Here is a 17,673-nt window from a genome sequence, read left to right as displayed (position 1 = left end):
TTAACTTGAATATTTGGAAACATGCATTCAACTTATTCAAACCACTGGTTAGATTATCTTTTGCCCTATAGTACAAAGCGATTTATCGAACTGAGCGAGGAGTCTGAAATGCCTTTCAAAAATATGTTATTAGATACTGCATTAAAATATTTTTAATAATTTTTTTTTCATCTAATATAATCAAAAACAAAAAAAAAACACTTCTTCTTTTTAGTGTCAAATCTTATTTATGTTCCAAAGGAGAATTGACAGGTTGCAGGCCAAACTCCTCTCTAGAGGTAGGAGATTAACACTGATTAATTCAGTTCTCTCTAATCTACCAATGCACTTCTTCTCTATTTTCAAAGTTCCGAAATGGGTACTAAAACGTATAGAGGCGTTGTGAAGGGACTTCTTCTGAAAGGGTCAGGCGAGCTATTCAGGGGGAGGCTATATAGTTGCTTGGAAAAATATATGTATGAGTGAGAAGGAAGGGAGTTTAGGCGTTAAAGATTTGGCAACCATGAATGATGCTTTCCTAACTAAATGGTGGTGGTTTTCCTATTGAACGAGATCTGCTTTGGATCAAGCTGATCAGGAGCTTATTTTACAATCGCAGGCAACCGTTACTCGAAGGTAGGTCTTTTTGACCAGCTTCACATTGGTGGAAAAATGTGTTAAAACTGAAAGAAATTTTCAAGAGTGAAGTGAATTATGGCTTAGGGGACGAATGTTTTATCAATTTTTGGTTAGATAGATGGTGCGGTGACATGTCCCCGAAGTCGTACTATCCAGATATCTTTACTAATGTTGACCTTAAAGAGTTTTAAACTTTGCTAATGTTGACCTTAAAGAGGTTCAAGTCTGTGATTGCTTCTCTACCTTGGGATGGAGGTGGAGAAAGATTCTTAGAGGAGCGAGATGAAACTTACACTATAGTGAGCAGAATATTAGGAATCTGAAGAACACCCTCACTAATCTTCGAGTTGAAAATCGACCAGACGTCATACGCTTGAGGTGGGACCCAAGAGATAGATTCTCAACCAAATAAGGACATTCGATTATCAGGTACGGGGGTGTCAAGGATGCTGCAACACCTGCCGTTTGGAGACTAAAAATTCAAACTAAAGTTAAAATTTTTCTCTGGCTAATACTTAAAAAGAGACTGCCTACCACGGCCAATCTCCTCAAAAGTGGATGGTCAGGATATAACGAATGCATTTTGTGTGGTGCTGAGCTCGAGACTGTAGATCACTTGCTAGTGAGGTGTATTGTTAATAAATTTCTTTTTTTCTCGCACTTTTAGGGAGTGCCTTGTCTACCCTTTTATTGAGGATATCAACATAGATTGGGAGCAGCGGCTAAAGAGGCGTCTGCAGAACGACGCTCCGAGGGCTCTAACTTTGGTGGCGGCCACTTAGTGGATGGTCTGGCGCGAAAGAAATAACGTTGTTTTTAGAAAACTACCAACTGATGTCTCTCTAACAGCTCATCGTATTAAAGTGTTGGCAAAGGAGTGGGCCGAGTACTGTGGAGCTGGGTGATGTCTGTTTTTTGGCTTGGCTCTTGTCTTGACGTTTTCGTTGGTACATTTTTCTCAAAAAAAATCTTATTTATTCTTCTTGTTACACCACAAGCTTTATTTATTTCTGCGTGTCAAATATTTTGCTAGAGATTATCATTACGCAGAAATAAAAGAAAGCCAAATTCTGTTAGAGATTATTGTTCCACAAAATAGAAGTGAAACCAAATAAACCCTTTAAATAAACCCTAAAATTGGGTTTAGCGCGTTCGACACTGGGTGAGATTTTATGTGACTTGATTGGAAACATTGAACCTATCTCTACTATAATAGTTAGGCTCATCCAATGGGCCTTTTCATATGCAAGGAAATTGGATCTGAATCACTGTAATTGGAACCAAGCCACTCGTAGTCGAGTAATAAAGTGTCCGATAGCCCACCTTAAGTTCGGAAGTTTGAAACTCCATATATATGCGCATAAATTTGGAGCTCGAGTCCCCTGAACTTTTGAATTTTTGCCGACAACATTCATTAGGGGTAAACAACATCTTAAACCGAGTGGTTAATTGACACAAATTTATCATTTATATAGTTCGTTTAACTTTTTAAACTTGTTTAGTTATGAATTTTAATCGAAACCAAAGTTTCAAAGAACTATGAAATATACTGCCAAAACCATGCTTCATCGACGTAGGCAGCATTTGCGGGCGAAAAACCACTCACAATTTTGGCATATCTTACTGCTCTTAAAGCGACATATGATGAACACAATTTTGTTGTAGCTGCATACAGATTCAAAAGCCAAACAAGCATATTCCGCTCAAATAGGCTTAACCCAATACATCATTGTCTAAAACTAATAAGTTGAGTAAAAGAAGGGTTAACCTGCTTATGGTTCTTTGACCCTTCATTAACCTAAACCAACTCATAAAGTCATGATAACCTCAATACTTAGTGAGGAACAGGAAGGGCTTTTGGCAAAGCCCCAGGTGATGAGGGCAATGGCACAGTGTGGCACTTGAAATCCGCCGCCAATCGCAACGGCACGATGTTGTCGCAGCGATCCGCCGACAGTGACTCATTGATAAGCTGAAGGAGAACCTTCTCTAACTCTTCTCCATCACTCCACTCATGAACCTTAGCTTTGATAGATTGAGTGTTGGTGTATATGAGCTCCCACAGAGGGTAGCTTTTTCTGGGCATTACATAGTCCTTCTCACTTAGCTTGATGGAGGGGCAGTAGTCCCCTTTCCCATCACCCAAGTACACGAGGTGCTTCTTCCCCTCAGAAAACGCTGATGCGCGGATTCTCTCAATGATAATGCCCTGAAAACCAGAAAAAAGTAATTAGGTTAAGAGGATTAAAATCATTTATAATACGAGCTATTAAAAGAACAATGTAGGGGGAAAAAAAATTATCAGGTGCGCCAAGGAGATGCATATTCACTATCGCTAAATAGCGTTAACGCCGGTCTGAGATTAAGTCTAAGACTAACTAATAATAATTAAGAATGTGTCCGAATGATACGCATTTGATAATTTTTTTCTCTCTCCATCTTATTGGTCTGAACCAATCAATAACAGTTCCAGTACAATTCTGATTTCACCATTACTTAGATGTCTCTATCACATAACAGACAAGTCAGTAAGACCCACCCCTATATTTACCATTAAAGCCACATATTGGGTACGCATGGAGTCAATTTTGAACATATTGTTAAGGGCCAAACCTTGTTTACTAAATTGTGGCCCACAAAATCTTCTGTAAAAAGAAAATATGAGAGAGAGAGAAAGAGAGTTGTATACCTTGCACATGTTTGGTGGGCAGAGGCCACATCCATGAGAGGAGGTGGTGAAATCATGGTAAGGAAAAATTCTGAGCCTCCCCTCATCATCAACAAAGCCGGGGTTGGTGTTGATCTCTGTGAAGTATTCAATGAGCCCATGGTGTTTGAGTATGGTCTCAATGAAGAACGTGTTTGCATCACTCACTATTCTCAGCTCACACCTATTAAAAAATAATAAACACACATTAATTAATAAGTAAAAAATTAAAACTCCACTAAAACAAGAAAAACATCATCCAAAAAAAAAAAAATCTATTTTAAAGACATTAAAGAATACTATTTCAACATATTTTTATTTAATACTCTCTCTTTCGTCAAAACTTGAGACTTATTGATATGTCAGCTATGTAAAATAAAAATAAATGAACAAAAAAGGCATTAAGTAAGATTACGAATCTATTAAAATCTTGTTTTTGCTTCGCTATTTTGTTAAATAATCGTTATTCTTTAAAAATTTAAGATGTCAAAGTATGGTAAACATTTTTTTTAAAAAAAAATCAAAGCAAATAAACAACATACCCAAGAGCATGGGCAGCTTTAATGGCCTTAATTACATGAGGGGAAATTGGAGCTTTTGTAAGGCAATCTCCAATCTCTTCAATGGCCCTCCCCTGTGAATGGATCTCCCCCATAATCTTATCCTACAAAATAAACATTAGTTAAAAAAAAAAAAACAGAGCACCCATTAATATATACTACAACAAAAAAGAGAGAACAAAAAGAAGGAAAGAGAAGGTTAAGATAACATTAAACAAGAGCATGCAATATGATATGATACATACTATAGCAGTGTTCCACGGCATCGTCTCGAGCAAGATGTCGAACCGCTCTGTAGCCCCAAAATCGTCGACCACCCAGTTATCGCTGTCACAGTCGATGATCGTCTTGTCAAAGTCGAACACAACGACGATTCCGGCCATCGGTCAAGAAGAAGCAGAGTGCTCTGTTTTCTTTAACAACCCAATTCAATAGGAGAAAACGATAAAACAGAGTATGAGATCACGAAGAACAAATCTACGAGGTATTTATATTAGAAAACCGAATAAGCCAAAAGGTCATTTACCAAGAGGGAAATAGTGCGAAAGAACAGAGTACTCTGTTTTTTTTTTTTCTTTCCTTTAACAATAACAACACAATTGAGTTGGACAAAAACAGAGCGAAAACAGAGTATGGGATCACAAGGAACAAATCTACGAGGTATTTATAGGAAACCTAAGATGCCAAAAGAATATTACGTAGAGATAAAGAGTGCACACGCGAATCCGAGTTGTGAAGGAGTAGGATTTGTTGTTGTGTTGGTGCATTAAATTGGCGTGCTTAAATTTAAATGTGAGGTGGTGGAGATGAGCACCACAAACAGAGCCCATCACCATCTCTCCGAGGATAATTAGTTATGAGTGGGGAATTACACTCCGGAATATTCTTTCGAACGCGTATCTTTCGCGGCTCTTCTTTTCCTTTTTTTTTTTTTTTTTTTTTTCTTGTTTTTATTGCTTTATAAAGAGTTTTAGAGGCTGGTATAAGAGAAATTATTGACTACTCCATCAGATTCCTTATTCTCCTTATCTAATATTGGCTTAATATTTTTAAAATTAGATTTTAATTTTTATGTTGTAGATCGTATCTAGTGCTTGACTAAAAACTTGATAGTTAGAATTTAAAATTTAAAATTTGAAATCTAATTGTTTTATGCTTTTAATTGAGTTTATTCATAAAAAATAAAAAAATAATAAAAATAAAAAAACAAAGGGCAATTGCTTATATACCCCTGAAAAGTTTTCGACTTTCAAATTTACCTTTCTGAAAAGTCTAATATTAAAAATGCCCTTTTTACGTTCCAATCTATTTCAAATATACCCTTAAGTTAAAATCTATTAATGAACTCTGTTATCTTTATAAAATTACTATTTTGCCCTTTCAAATATAATCTTCTAAGTTTCTACCATCACTGACTTTTCTTATTTGCTCTTAAATTAGGGCACAAAAAATATTTTATCTTTTTGGTCTTTTCAAATATACCCTTCTACCATCACCAATATTTCTTATTCGCCCTTAAGTTAAGGGCAAAAGTGATATTTTAATTTTTTTTAATTGTGGTAGATATTTAACTCACGTTTAATCCAAGTTAACTTAACGGCTGGTAACGACAGGGATATTTTGGAATAACGGAGAAACATATAAGAAGTATATTGGAAAAAAAAAGTAAGAATAAATAAAATATTTTCGAAATTTTGAGAGTTATATATAGGCAATTATACCAAAAGAGAAAATAGACAGCTTGTTATTTTTCTCTCCTTAACAATATATAAGATTAATATTTGTTATCTAAAAAAGTAATTCTCTGAAAGAAACAAAAAGAAAGAAAGAACAAAAAAAAAAACTTGCACAAGACGATTGGGTCAGTCACAAACTAGCATGAGATCATCCGAGCATCCGCAGATTAGAGAGTGTAAAATAAATTTTGATACTACATTAAAAGGACTCAAACTGATCGATTCCAAAAGCTTACGTGGTTAGATAAAAATACCCTTCATATTATATACAGATCATAATTTTATTTTATATTATCCAATGTGGAAAGCATTACTTTTGACAAGCTGGTTGGGAACTGTTTGTGGAGACTCATGCGCCCACAACAGCTTCTGAAGATGCCTTTTCTTATTCTCTGTGTTGGGACTTGGGAATAACTTAAAAGCAAAAGAGAGTATTGCATTTATAATAAGTTTATCCATTTATTCCTTATGGAATGCTGAGAATTTATCCTTTATATAGCATTTTATTTTAACTTAGAAAACATTCTAAAGAATAATAATTTTGAAATAGAACAAAAAAGTTTACTAAAAATTTCACTCAGATTGTATTATTATTGATGTTACATACTAGTGAAGTTACCCGTGCATTGCGGCGGAATGATACTATAGAATATAAAATATAAATAAAATAAAAATTTAAATTTTTTGATTTGATATAGGACTTAAATAAACACAAATATAAAATATAAAATAGATATAGGTATTGATATAACAAAATTTATAATTTTGGTAAATAAATCACACGTAATAATAATAAAATAAGCAATAAAATTTTTTTTACCCCACACACATCTTCATTGCACTATCATCGGAGAGGCAAATTCCGATCTTTATATCACCTTCGCCGCTAGTGTCGAGCTCCTCTTTAGTCACGACCATATCAATCCCGTATCCACATCCTCTGCTTCTTCTCTCTCACTGACTCCAGATCCATCACCGTTTTCTTTTGCAGCGCTCCGTCACGATCCTCGAAACCCTAATTTCAATCCACACACAACAAAAAATTAAAAAAAGTTATAAAACATGAGCCCTTTTTGTGCGCTAAGAAAAAAAGAAAAAAAACAATATGAAAAAAAAGATATGAAGAAATGGAAATGAAATCATGTAAACATATTAATTGAGAGATAGGAGGGGAGAAAAAAAAACAATATGAAAAAAAAAATGGAGAAATGGAGATGAAGCCATGTAAACATATTAATTGAGAGATAGAGAGGTTAGGAAGATGAAGCATTGGGTGGAGGGTTAGAAAGATGAAGCATTGGATGGAGATGATATTATGTAAACACATTAATTGAGAGGTGGGAGTTTAGGAAGATGAAACATTAGATGAAAAAGTTAGATAAGAGAAGAGAAAAAGTGAAGGAGAATTCGCCACGTGGCAAAAAATTAGGAGAAATAATGTATAGGTATAGATGTTTGGAGCTAAGGGAATATCTTTAGGAACAAATTCGTTGTGGATACATTTTCTCCACTTAATTTATTTCTAGTGGGAGCACAAAAGTTCTCATTGTGCTTAAATATTCACTATCGTTCTCACTTTACTTTTCAATCAAACACTAATTCGGAGTTGCAAATGGATTGAGTACGGTTCATTGAGCCAGTAAACTAGACTACAATAGTTAAAATTTGAAACCTTTTTTTTCTCTGGATTGCACCAAACATGAAATTTCATAGTTGATTATTAGAAAAGTTTCTATATGTTTATTGTGATGTAGGGGATAATGGAGGTGTCAGCATGGATATATAATGTCGCATCGAGTTAGCTCGGCCTAAACGAACAAGTAAAATCCACCTTATTTATGTTAATTGTTATGTATGGGCTAAAAAAGAAAAGGAAAGAAACCTAAACCTTGGGTTTAGCCATGTTTTGAACTTATGTCAAGTTTGGTCATATCACAACTAAGTCGTGGCTTGGCTTGGGTCCAATTCATTTGCATCAGTTGTGTAATATATCTTTTAGAAATTGTTCTCTTGAATTAACCAAATTTAAAATTCCTTTATACGTTTGATTAAAGTCCCTCTGATCGTAATCTCCTTATCTGGTTCTCTTTTCACATGTTTATATTCTAATTAATTATATTCTCATGCTACTATAAATGACAAGAGAGGATGGGTGACAAAGTCATGTTCTTAGAATCTTGCTTGGGATTTGGAAAAATACATCACAGTGAATTAGTGGTAAGCACATAATACTTGCGAATAATATTTACACATGTTGAAATGTTCCTGTTTGTGTACGAAGAGGGTGGTGTGCTAAACATGAGCACACCATTCTTAGTATTTTTTCTCATTAATTATATTCTTATTCTACCAGAAATATATACATCAGACGCTGAATATGAATTCCAATATTCCTTTTACTTCTTAGCTTAAACATTTGCACAAAAAAAAAAAGAAGCTTTCTTTAATTTCTTTTCTTTTGGTTACATTATTTCGTGGATTATCGACAAATAGCCCAATAATAATATTCTTTACTAAAATCAGTATACTAGTTTACTATTATCCTTTCTTTTTTTCTTTTTTTCTTTTTTTGAGAGAAAGGTAAACTAGTTTACTAGTTTACAAGTTTACTATTATCCTTTCTTTTTTTCTTTTTTTCTTTTTTTGAGAGAAAGGTAAACTAGTTTACTAGTTTACAAGTTTACTATTATCCTTTCTTTTTCAACTCGGCATACACTATTTTTAGAAAAGGAAAAAAATAAACTTAATCATTAGTTTTACAAGTTTTGAGAGGAAATAAAATCCATCCATCATGGTTATATATATTCCTGATCCACTATTACTTAATTGTTTATACAAGTATATTAGCTTGATAGTGCTCTTCGACGGCGCTAAAAGAGTGGCAATTATAGATCTTTAGCACTAATAGCTCATCCTTGAATGAGATTGATTTAATATTATAATGTGTTTGGTCAGTGCAAGTTGTAAAAGTAATTTCCAATTCACAATGCTCTCCAAACTTTCTCTTAATCATTGTCCAATTTCATTTGACCAACAATAATAAAATCATCATGACGTGCCAAAGATCTTCGTATTGTCCGCGTGACCGATCTTGTCGACTTAGTGATCATAGGCCAAATGAGCCACTAGGGTCATGCGGTTGGTATTTGTAAACTAGCTAGTGCTTGATTCATCACAACATGATTTTTAATGAAGCAATGGATTAGTGTGTTATGCATTAGTAGGCATTTATTTCCTTTTTTCACAAATAAACAAAAGAACCTTGTTCATTTCTCTAAGTAGGAAAGCAAATAAACAATAATAATTCTTTTGAGATGACCTATACAGTTGATGAGATAGAAAAGTGCCAAAAGTTTGATGATGAGGGTCTTAGGTTGTGTTTGGTTGGAGGGATATTCCCGAACAAGATGGGATATCCCCCCAACAATACCCAAACAGAAAAAAAAAAAAGAGAGGGGGATTTGTTGTTCCGGGCTTAACGTATTGTTCCAGAAACAACCCGTTAAGCCCGTTCTCCTCAGATGGGAGAATTTGGGGGAACAACTTGGGGGCTATGTTAGTTTATCACTTTGCCCTTTAACCCTTCAGAATTAGGGATGTCAATGGGTATGGATACCCGAAATTTTATCCGAATCCAAACCCGAATGAAACAGATATATCCGGTGGATATGAATATGGATTCGGATATGGATATCAAAAATAGAAACCCGACGGATATGGATTCGGATATGGATTTTGATTGTACCCGACCCGAACCCGAACCCGACCCGAACCCGAATTTATTTTGTATTATATATAATATATATATATAAATATTTGATGTTATATTTGAATTTGTATTTTAAAAAGTTAGGTTTAATATAATATATTTTGAAATATTGAAAAAAAGAAATAATTATTTCGGGTTCAAATTTTCGGGTTCGGGTTCGGGTTCGGGTTTCGGATTTTTGGTCGGGTTCGGGTTTGGATATGGATTTTTAAAATCCGTCGGGTTCGGGTTCGGGCTCGGGTATCGGGTTTGGAGTCGGGTTCGGGTTCGGGTTTTTAAAAATCCGCCCCGAATCCGACCCGTTGACATCTCTATTCAGAATGTGTTTAGGAATTTATTTTGAAATTTTTTTTATTTATAAGAGCCACATTATTTTGACTTATTAATATTTAATTTAGTAAATTAAAGAAAATTGATTGAATGATTAATTTAATTTAATAAGTGCTATTCCATTTTAGATAATTATATTTTAAATTAGTTTCGAAAAAAAAAATATTTAAATTGAATACTACTAAATTAATATTTTCAAAATAATATACAAATATAATTAATTTGTAAATTAATTTAATTAATACTTAATTTATTAAATCATATTTGATTATTATATTCAAGGGCAAATTTGTCATTTTATTTAATTTTTATCTTTTTAACACCTTATTCCAACATAAACGTTCAACACTATCAACAATATTCTCTAGAAACAAACAAACAACATTCAAACGTAATTTACAATTTATTCTAGTTTATACGGAAATATTCTCTGTTTTCGAGAACAACAAAAATTGTTCTCCAAAATTTAGTTATCTAGTCAAGCACAGCCTTAAAGAATCAAGGATTTTAATTTTAAATGAAGTGCTTTTTCGCAAACGAGAGAGAGCATCTGGACCGCAGATGTGGCATGCTTTTCACTAATTAGGTAAGCTCTAGTGAGCATAAAATTTGTGCAAAAAGTAGGGTTTTAGTGATCATATTCTTCTAAATCACAATAAAGTGACAGTGATGAATGACAAATCACGCTTGCAAAGATTTTGATTAGATTCTTTAACTAAAAGTATCAATGTTTTATGAATTTTTGCTTTCTCATTTTAGAATGATATTGATTATGATGATCTATACGGATTTTCACTTATAATTTGAAACCACATCACTGTTTTGCACCACTAGTGCTTTGTGCATGGTTCATTTCTGCGAATGATTATTGTAAGCAATTCTTGAGCATAACATTTTTCTGTTTATGGAAAATTTTATTAATATCGACAAGATCGATAAAAGAAAATTTGTTTGGTCGCAAAATCCAAAGGGAATTCCATAAGGATTATCCATTGCTGCATTTTTCTCACACTAGCATTTTCCTCCATTCTCTTGAACTTATAATCTAACAACAAAACACCGACCGTCTCTAGCGCAAGTGCCAAAGGGCTTAATGGTTGGTACATGAGGTCTCAAGTTCGAATCCTAGTTGATTCACATTTTCAGCTAAATTTATTTGTAAATGAAATAAATGAAACGGATAACATACTACCTATCTTTCAAAAAAATATAATAACTTACTGCTTACGCCCAATCTTACATCGGTGCCCTAATTTATGCGGAAACAAAAAGTCCCTTAGCACCACAACAACATCCACTTTTTCTAAAAGCGAATCTCAAGGTTCCTCCTAGCACTTAGTTTATTAGCAGCTAAGAGCAATAGGATACAATGTAATCGTTTTCGGCCCATCGACGAAACTCGAATTGGACTTGGGCTTCAGGTTTAAGCTCAAGATTCATCCTCATCACGCACAAACCCAATCCAATTTGGCCCAAACTAGTAATTTGTCATTTTGTTGTTGAGCGTTGGATTGAGACCTGAAATAATGTTTATATACTTCTCTATTTTTGTCCACACTAGCCGTTTTCTCTTTTTCTTTTTTATTAGAAATTTAGTACCTCGGTGCCCTCAATTTATTTTAGTTCTGCGGTATCTTTCTTATTAGATTGATCTTAAGCAGTTTCCTAATAAGTCGATTTTTTAAGGTAGCATGATAACAAAGTCGTACCTAATTAAGCCCCTTTGATTAGCTCTATGATGATTACTTTTTTAAAAAATATTTTAGACGCTAATACGAGAACAAAGAAAAAAAAATTATATATGTTATGGGGATTAAATTAGTCTTTGGATGAGAGTTTGGAAATACTAAATTTGGCTTCTTTGGCCGTTGATAACGGATTCGACGTCGCTTTTAAAAGTAGTTGTTGACCAATTGGTCTCTCTTGTTTTTTTTTTTTTTTTTTAATTCAAAGTAGATATGAGGCCAGGAATTGGTCAAACAATTGGGCTACAGGAACATTGATCAAGCAAATAAAGAAATTAGTCCCTATAGTTATCTTTTTTTCTCTTCTTCTTTTTCTTTTGTCGGTAAAACGGTTAGTAGTTTAATTTTCGAATTCCAACACGATTGATTTGTTTTGATTCAAAGTTGAGACATCCGTGTATGTTTTTTTTTTCTTTTTTTCTTTTTTTCTTTTGCGTTCGCATTCCCTCGGAGTCTAATTGTCCCACTCTTATAGTTTAATTTATCAGTTCAATAAATAAAACGGATATCGTGCTATCTTTTCTCAAAAAAAAACTTTATACTTTTTTTAATATATATATACATANAATAGGTACTAAAAATTGTATCACCTATAATCATTCTCATCAATATATATATATATATATATATATTACTATCAATAGTATTATGTGCTTGGTGCTATTCAATTTTTCGCCGTTAAATTTATTTTTTTTATCATTTAAATATATGCTCAAATTTATCAAAAATTTTCTGTATACATTTCAAATAAAAATAACAACAATTAATATTCCTTACAAATTGTCACTTGTATAATTTCATGTATCAACAAATAAATGAATGAATTTGTTAACATTAATTAGTAATCGATCACCCTACATGTACGTATGTTCACTTAGAACAATTTCCCTGCAAACTCTGTAACATCTTCGTCGACTTTGCCCGACGCAGAAGCAAAGGATCTAAACTTTTTCAAATCCGAAACGCTTCTCCCCAAACTCAACGCCATTTTCAACTCAAACAACTCCCCGTTCTCTCTCTTCTCCGCTTCTCTCTCCTCCAAACTCTCCTCTATCTCCTCCTCCAGCTTCTTGTAAAAGCCGGCGCAGTTCCGGGCGAGCTCGAACACCATCCCGACCTGCCCGCCGTGCTCCAGCGTGTTCACGGTGGCCGCTAGCGCGCCCCCGACCGCCGTGACCAACACGGACCACGACCCAGTTGCTGGCAATCCAATAAACCCTGCGGCCGCTGCCGCCATTCCCGCAAAAACCGGCCCCGCGATGGCGAAACCTTTGTTGATGTTCAGTACCAACTTCCCCACTGTGACGTACTCCGCTTGATCTTTCATTTGTAGCACTTTCGCTACGCCCTTCATGCTCTCCTCCAACTCTTTGCTCCAACCATTTGAGTAGTTAGTTTGATATTTTTCGTCGATAGCCGTAGTCTCTGACTGTTTATATTCTTCTCTCGGCCACCAACACGTGGGCTCCACCTTCTTAGGGAACTTCTCGAGCATGCCGGGGAGGAGAGGGAGCGGGTATGCCTTGTCGAGAGCTAGCACCTTCCTCATCGAGGCGTCCACGTCCGACTCGCGCGGAGTTTGGAGCGAGAGTTTGCTTTGAATCTCCTTCTCGAGCTTCCTCCACAATCTCGCCGCGTTCCTTTGCTCTTCGGCGAGCTGAGACGGTTGTACCTTGTTGACCACCAGCATCACCGTTGACGTGGCAGCGAATAACAGCACGGAGGAGAGTTTGAAGGCTAAAACGTGGGGCGAGGAGGCGTCGGACCCGACGCAGGCTAGGCCGGACATCAGCGAGGCCGAGAGGGCGAGGGAGTTGACGGAGTGAAGGAAGAGGTGGTTCCAGTTGTCGCGCTGCTTCCCGATGATCGCGTGCATCTCTGCACGGTCGGCGGCGGCTTCCGCTATCGCGTAGAGCTTGCGGATCACCACATCATCAATCTTCCCTTGCGGCGATTTCGGGGGGAGCAGTGGGGCGAAGCCAGCGGGGGTGATCCCACGACGACAATCATCGACTTCCGTGAGGCGAATTGCGATAGGTGGTTTGTTACCTTTCGGGCTAAGATTCGACGGCGGCGCATGGAGGACGGCACGACACCGCCGTCTGAACGAGTAAGAAGATGATGACGAAGAAGAAGAGGAGACGGATAGCAAGAGGCTTTGAGCTTGTAGAGTTGCCATTTCTAAAGTTGTTGTTGTTGTTGTTGGAGTCGTTGTATGTTGTTGCTGCGGTTGTGAGAAGTGCTTATTTTTGGTTGTGGATGAGGAGAACGGGAAAGTTGGGGTTGAGTATTTATACGTGTGGGTAAATGGTCGAAGTTTGAGATTGGGTCGTATCCTTGAGCGCGTACTATTACAGGACAAAGTTTGAAAAAGTATAACAAGTTGTTAAGTGGAAGCAGTCGTACGTAGCTTGGGAAATGGAATTGACTATTCCAACTACGCTGATTTTACCAATTATTTATTACTAGGTCTCGGGATTAATTTTTGATTATTTTTCTCCTCTCTCTAACAGATTACAGAGAGTGGCAATTTTCCATACATGGATTTGATCCCATCGTGTTCATCCAACGTTAATTCTTCTGAACAGTCAACCAAGGGGTTAGGGAGGATTCTTTTAAATAAGTTACTTTTTTTTGAGCAGCTCGCTATTCACTCTGGAACGAAGGATCAACTTCGATATGGACGAGCAGGGCCTGAGCCTATTCTTAATTTGATCGTGTAAGATTGTTTACACGTACTAGTTGTTAGGTAGCTGCACTGTTATCTTTTTATTATTTATTTTATTTTATTTTTTTTGAAACTATGGGATGAGTAAATTAAAAAAGTTTAGATTGGTAAAATTAGTAACCACGTTTTGGAGATGTTCGTATATGCGTGAGTTACAGCTGCCCAGTGGCACTGTGACGCAGCTAGTCAGAATGAGTGATTCATATTACGAGATTAATTAGTAATATATTTATTAGAGTTTATCTAATTATAATAATAAAATCGTACTCGAATTAATTCTCGAAAGAACACTTTGCACGTGCCGAGCCATCATGAGAGTCTTAATTGTTAATTGAGTTTTGATTTATACATATTAAGCGTGTCTCTTAGCGTCTCATGGCTAAAAATGGTTACTGTAAAGGTTTTAGAGTTGGAAAATAGCACCTATTACTATATTTACAATTTTAGATCAAAAGTTACCAAAATTCTATTGCACTTAGATTTCTATTCTAATGTAATATTTAAATCTTAATTTATCTCCAACTGATTTAAATATTAATTCTAATCTAATTAGGATTCAACTACAAATCAAATTAAATCCTGACATCACCGCCTTGATTTGATTTGCAGTAGCCGCCGCATCGAGTTACACGCAACTCCACCTTGCACTTGCCTCATCCGCTCCATGTTCGTAACATCTGCGCTATCCTTGAGCAAGTGTATCTCTACAACTTTTGCAACCAAGCTACTTTCGCTCCCCATTCTGATTGTGTCTCGTTCAAAAACATGCAAGTTCCCACGCATTGTTGCACCTTGTGCACGATCTATTTAGCTATCGGACCCTCGAAGCTGCACTTGAAGTTGAAAATTACAACCGTTTCGAGTCTAACGCGCCTAGCGAAATCAAATTTCGCTTTAAACATTGATCGCTCCGAACAATTGGTAACACATGCTCTGATATCGATCTTATCTACAATGATACAGAAATTAAGTGCTTTGACGTCAATCTCTCCAAAATCGAGTAATCTTAAGCTCTAATACCAATTGTTGAAAATCTGGTACTAGCCCTAATACAGTCTTGAGAATCTGCAACCGCTCTGATATTAATTGTGGTAGCGTGATTTTTCTATAATAGCAATTGTTGAAATCGGTATTTGTGTAATACCGATTATATAACTCAAGATTTAAAATAGAACAAAATAATATGAAGAAAAAAGATATTGAAGAAAAATGAGGATAACTAAACAAATATTTTGTTAGTCAAAAGACTAATACATACGGCCATAAAATTTATTGGAATAGTAAAGGAGTATAATGAGGCTGTATGTAATTAGTCTTTTGATTACTAAAGTAATTAGTTTAGTTATATTCTTCCGCCTCCAATATTTTTCTTCGTATTATTTATTCTATTTTAAATTTTGATTTATATAATGGTATCAGCATAACTTTTGATTCCAATCATGTATCGAGAAAAATCACGCCAACTAGACCTAACATAATAAATATTCAACAGTTGACCTTCTAATTGGGCCCACAATGTCATCATATATATATTTCGCTTACTATTGAATCCGGAGAAAATATAAACTAGAGTATAAGCTCAGAAAAGCTTGATCGATCTAAGATCTACAACTCTAATATCAATTGAAAAGGACTGTTTTAACGATTTATATTTCATATATAGTAGAATATAGAAAACGCGAAAAGGACATTCTTTGAAGCATTGCTAAAAATGGATTGTTTCTTCCACAATCCACAATACAAAATTCAGACTATACAATGGCTACATATCTATCACCATTCAAAAAATGGCATATCCAAGCATTTCGAAGCTCATACGTTATTATTATTTTTATGTTTTTCGTATCCGTTAGAGATTTGAGAACTCGACTCAATGACAACAAAGAATCCCAAACAAGCTGATCAATTAGCAGTCCGTTCTACTACTTTGTAAATTATTCTCCCACTGCCATTAGTAGATATTACGGCCGGTGCGGCCAAGCATAACTTTTATTAATGTAGAGCTTTTTGTGGATGAGTTCGCCTTGAATAGAGCTGTCAATAAATAGCCACTAAAAATGTCCATACCTTCCGATACATACTATTCACTATACATAGTATTGATTGTTACCTGATACTATTCGAGTTTTTCGCCGTTAACTTATTCTTTTTTATCATTTAAATATATCCTTAAATTTTACAAAATTTTTCTGTATATATTTCAAATAAAAATACAACAATTAATACTTCCTTACAAATATATCGACTTGTATTTCATGTATCAACAAATAAATGAATGAATTTGTTAGCATTAATTAGTAATCGATCACCCTATATGTACGTATGTACACTAGAACAATTTCCCTGCAAACTCGGCATAACATCTTCGTACTTTTGCACCGACGCAGAAGCAAAGGATCTAAACTTTCTCAATCCGAAACGCTTCTCCCCAAACTCAACGCCATTTTCAACTCAAACATACTCCCCGTTCTCTCTCTTTCTCCGCTTCTCTCTCCTCCAAACTCTCCTCTATCTCCTCCTCCAGCTTCTTGTAAAAGCGGCGCAGTTCCGGGCGAGCTCGAACACCATCCCCGACATTGCCCGCCGTGCTCCAGCGTGTTCACTGTGCCGCTAGCGCGCCTCCGACCGCCGCGATCAATACGGGCCACGACCCAGTTGCTGGCAATCCAATAAACCCTGCGGCCGCTGCGCCATTCCGCAAAAAACGGCCCCGCGATGGCGAAACCTTTGTTGATGTTCAGTACCAACTTCCCCACTGTGACGTACTCCTCTTGATCTTTCGTTTGTAGCACTTTCGCTACGCCCTTCATGCTCTCGCTCCAACTCTTTGCTCCAACCATTTGAGTAAGTTATGATTTTTTCGTCGATAGCCGTAGTCTCTGACTGTTTATATTTTTCTCGGCACGCAACACGTGGGCTCCACCTTCTTAGGGGAACTTCTCGAGCATGCCGGGGAGGAGAGGGAGCGCGGTATGCCTTGTCGAGAGCTAGCACCTACCTCATCGAGGCGTCCACGTCCGACTCGCGCGAGTTTGGAGCGAGAGTTTGCTTTTGAACTCTCCTTCTCGAGCTTCCTCCACAATCTCGCCGCGTTCCTTTGCTCTTCGGCGAGCTGAGACGGTTGTACCTTGTTGACCACCAGCATCACGTTGACGTGCAGCGAATAACAGCACGGAGGAGAGTTTGAAGGCTAAAACGTGGGGGCGAGGAGGCGTCGGACCCGACGCAGGCTAGCCGACTCAGCGAGGCGAACGAGCGAGCGAGAGGTGAAGTTGACGAGTGAAGGAAGAGGTGGTTCAGTTGTCGCGCTGCTTCCCGATGATCGCGTGCATCTCCGCACGGTCGGCGGCGGCTTCGCGATCGCGTAGAGCTGCGGATCACCTCATCAAATCTTCGCTATGCGGCGATTTCGCGGGGAGCAGTGGGTGAGCCAGCGGGGGTGATCCACACGACGATCATCGACTTCGTGAGGTGAATTGC

At 36.5% G+C, this 17,673-nt stretch overlaps 2 protein-coding genes across 4 annotated transcripts; both read right to left on the bottom strand.

Annotated features, from left to right (window-relative positions):
- LOC109709866 (inorganic pyrophosphatase 2-like) lies at positions 2,245 to 4,709 on the bottom strand. Of its 3 annotated transcripts, none has more exons than XM_020232219.1 (5): positions 4,584 to 4,709; positions 4,131 to 4,298; positions 3,868 to 3,989; positions 3,308 to 3,509; positions 2,245 to 2,827 (listed from the first exon to the last, which is right to left on the bottom strand). In XM_020232219.1, exons 2-5 carry the CDS (start codon positions 4,266 to 4,268, stop codon positions 2,453 to 2,455), a joined length of 837 nt encoding a protein of 278 aa, XP_020087808.1. In that variant the 5' UTR covers positions 4,269 to 4,298; positions 4,584 to 4,709; the 3' UTR covers positions 2,245 to 2,452. The 3 variants fall into 3 exon arrangements, with proteins under 3 accessions (XP_020087808.1, XP_020087807.1, XP_020087809.1); XM_020232218.1 differs by lacking the exon at positions 4,584 to 4,709 and adding an exon at positions 4,412 to 4,573; XM_020232220.1 differs by lacking the exon at positions 4,584 to 4,709 and adding an exon at positions 4,412 to 4,566 and having other exon boundaries at positions 4,131 to 4,291.
- On the bottom strand, positions 12,261 to 13,816 carry LOC109709865 (probable F-box protein At4g22030). The gene has a single exon (XM_020232217.1). It carries the CDS (start codon positions 13,642 to 13,644, stop codon positions 12,340 to 12,342), a length of 1,305 nt encoding a protein of 434 aa, XP_020087806.1. The 5' UTR covers positions 13,645 to 13,816; the 3' UTR covers positions 12,261 to 12,339.

Source organism: Ananas comosus, linkage group 5, assembly GCF_001540865.1.
Source record: "Ananas comosus cultivar F153 linkage group 5, ASM154086v1, whole genome shotgun sequence".
In the NCBI taxonomy this organism is placed as follows: domain Eukaryota; kingdom Viridiplantae; phylum Streptophyta; class Magnoliopsida; order Poales; family Bromeliaceae; genus Ananas; species Ananas comosus.
The sequence above is the reverse complement of the archived record's forward strand: the minus strand, read 5'-3'. Positions and strand labels throughout refer to the sequence as shown.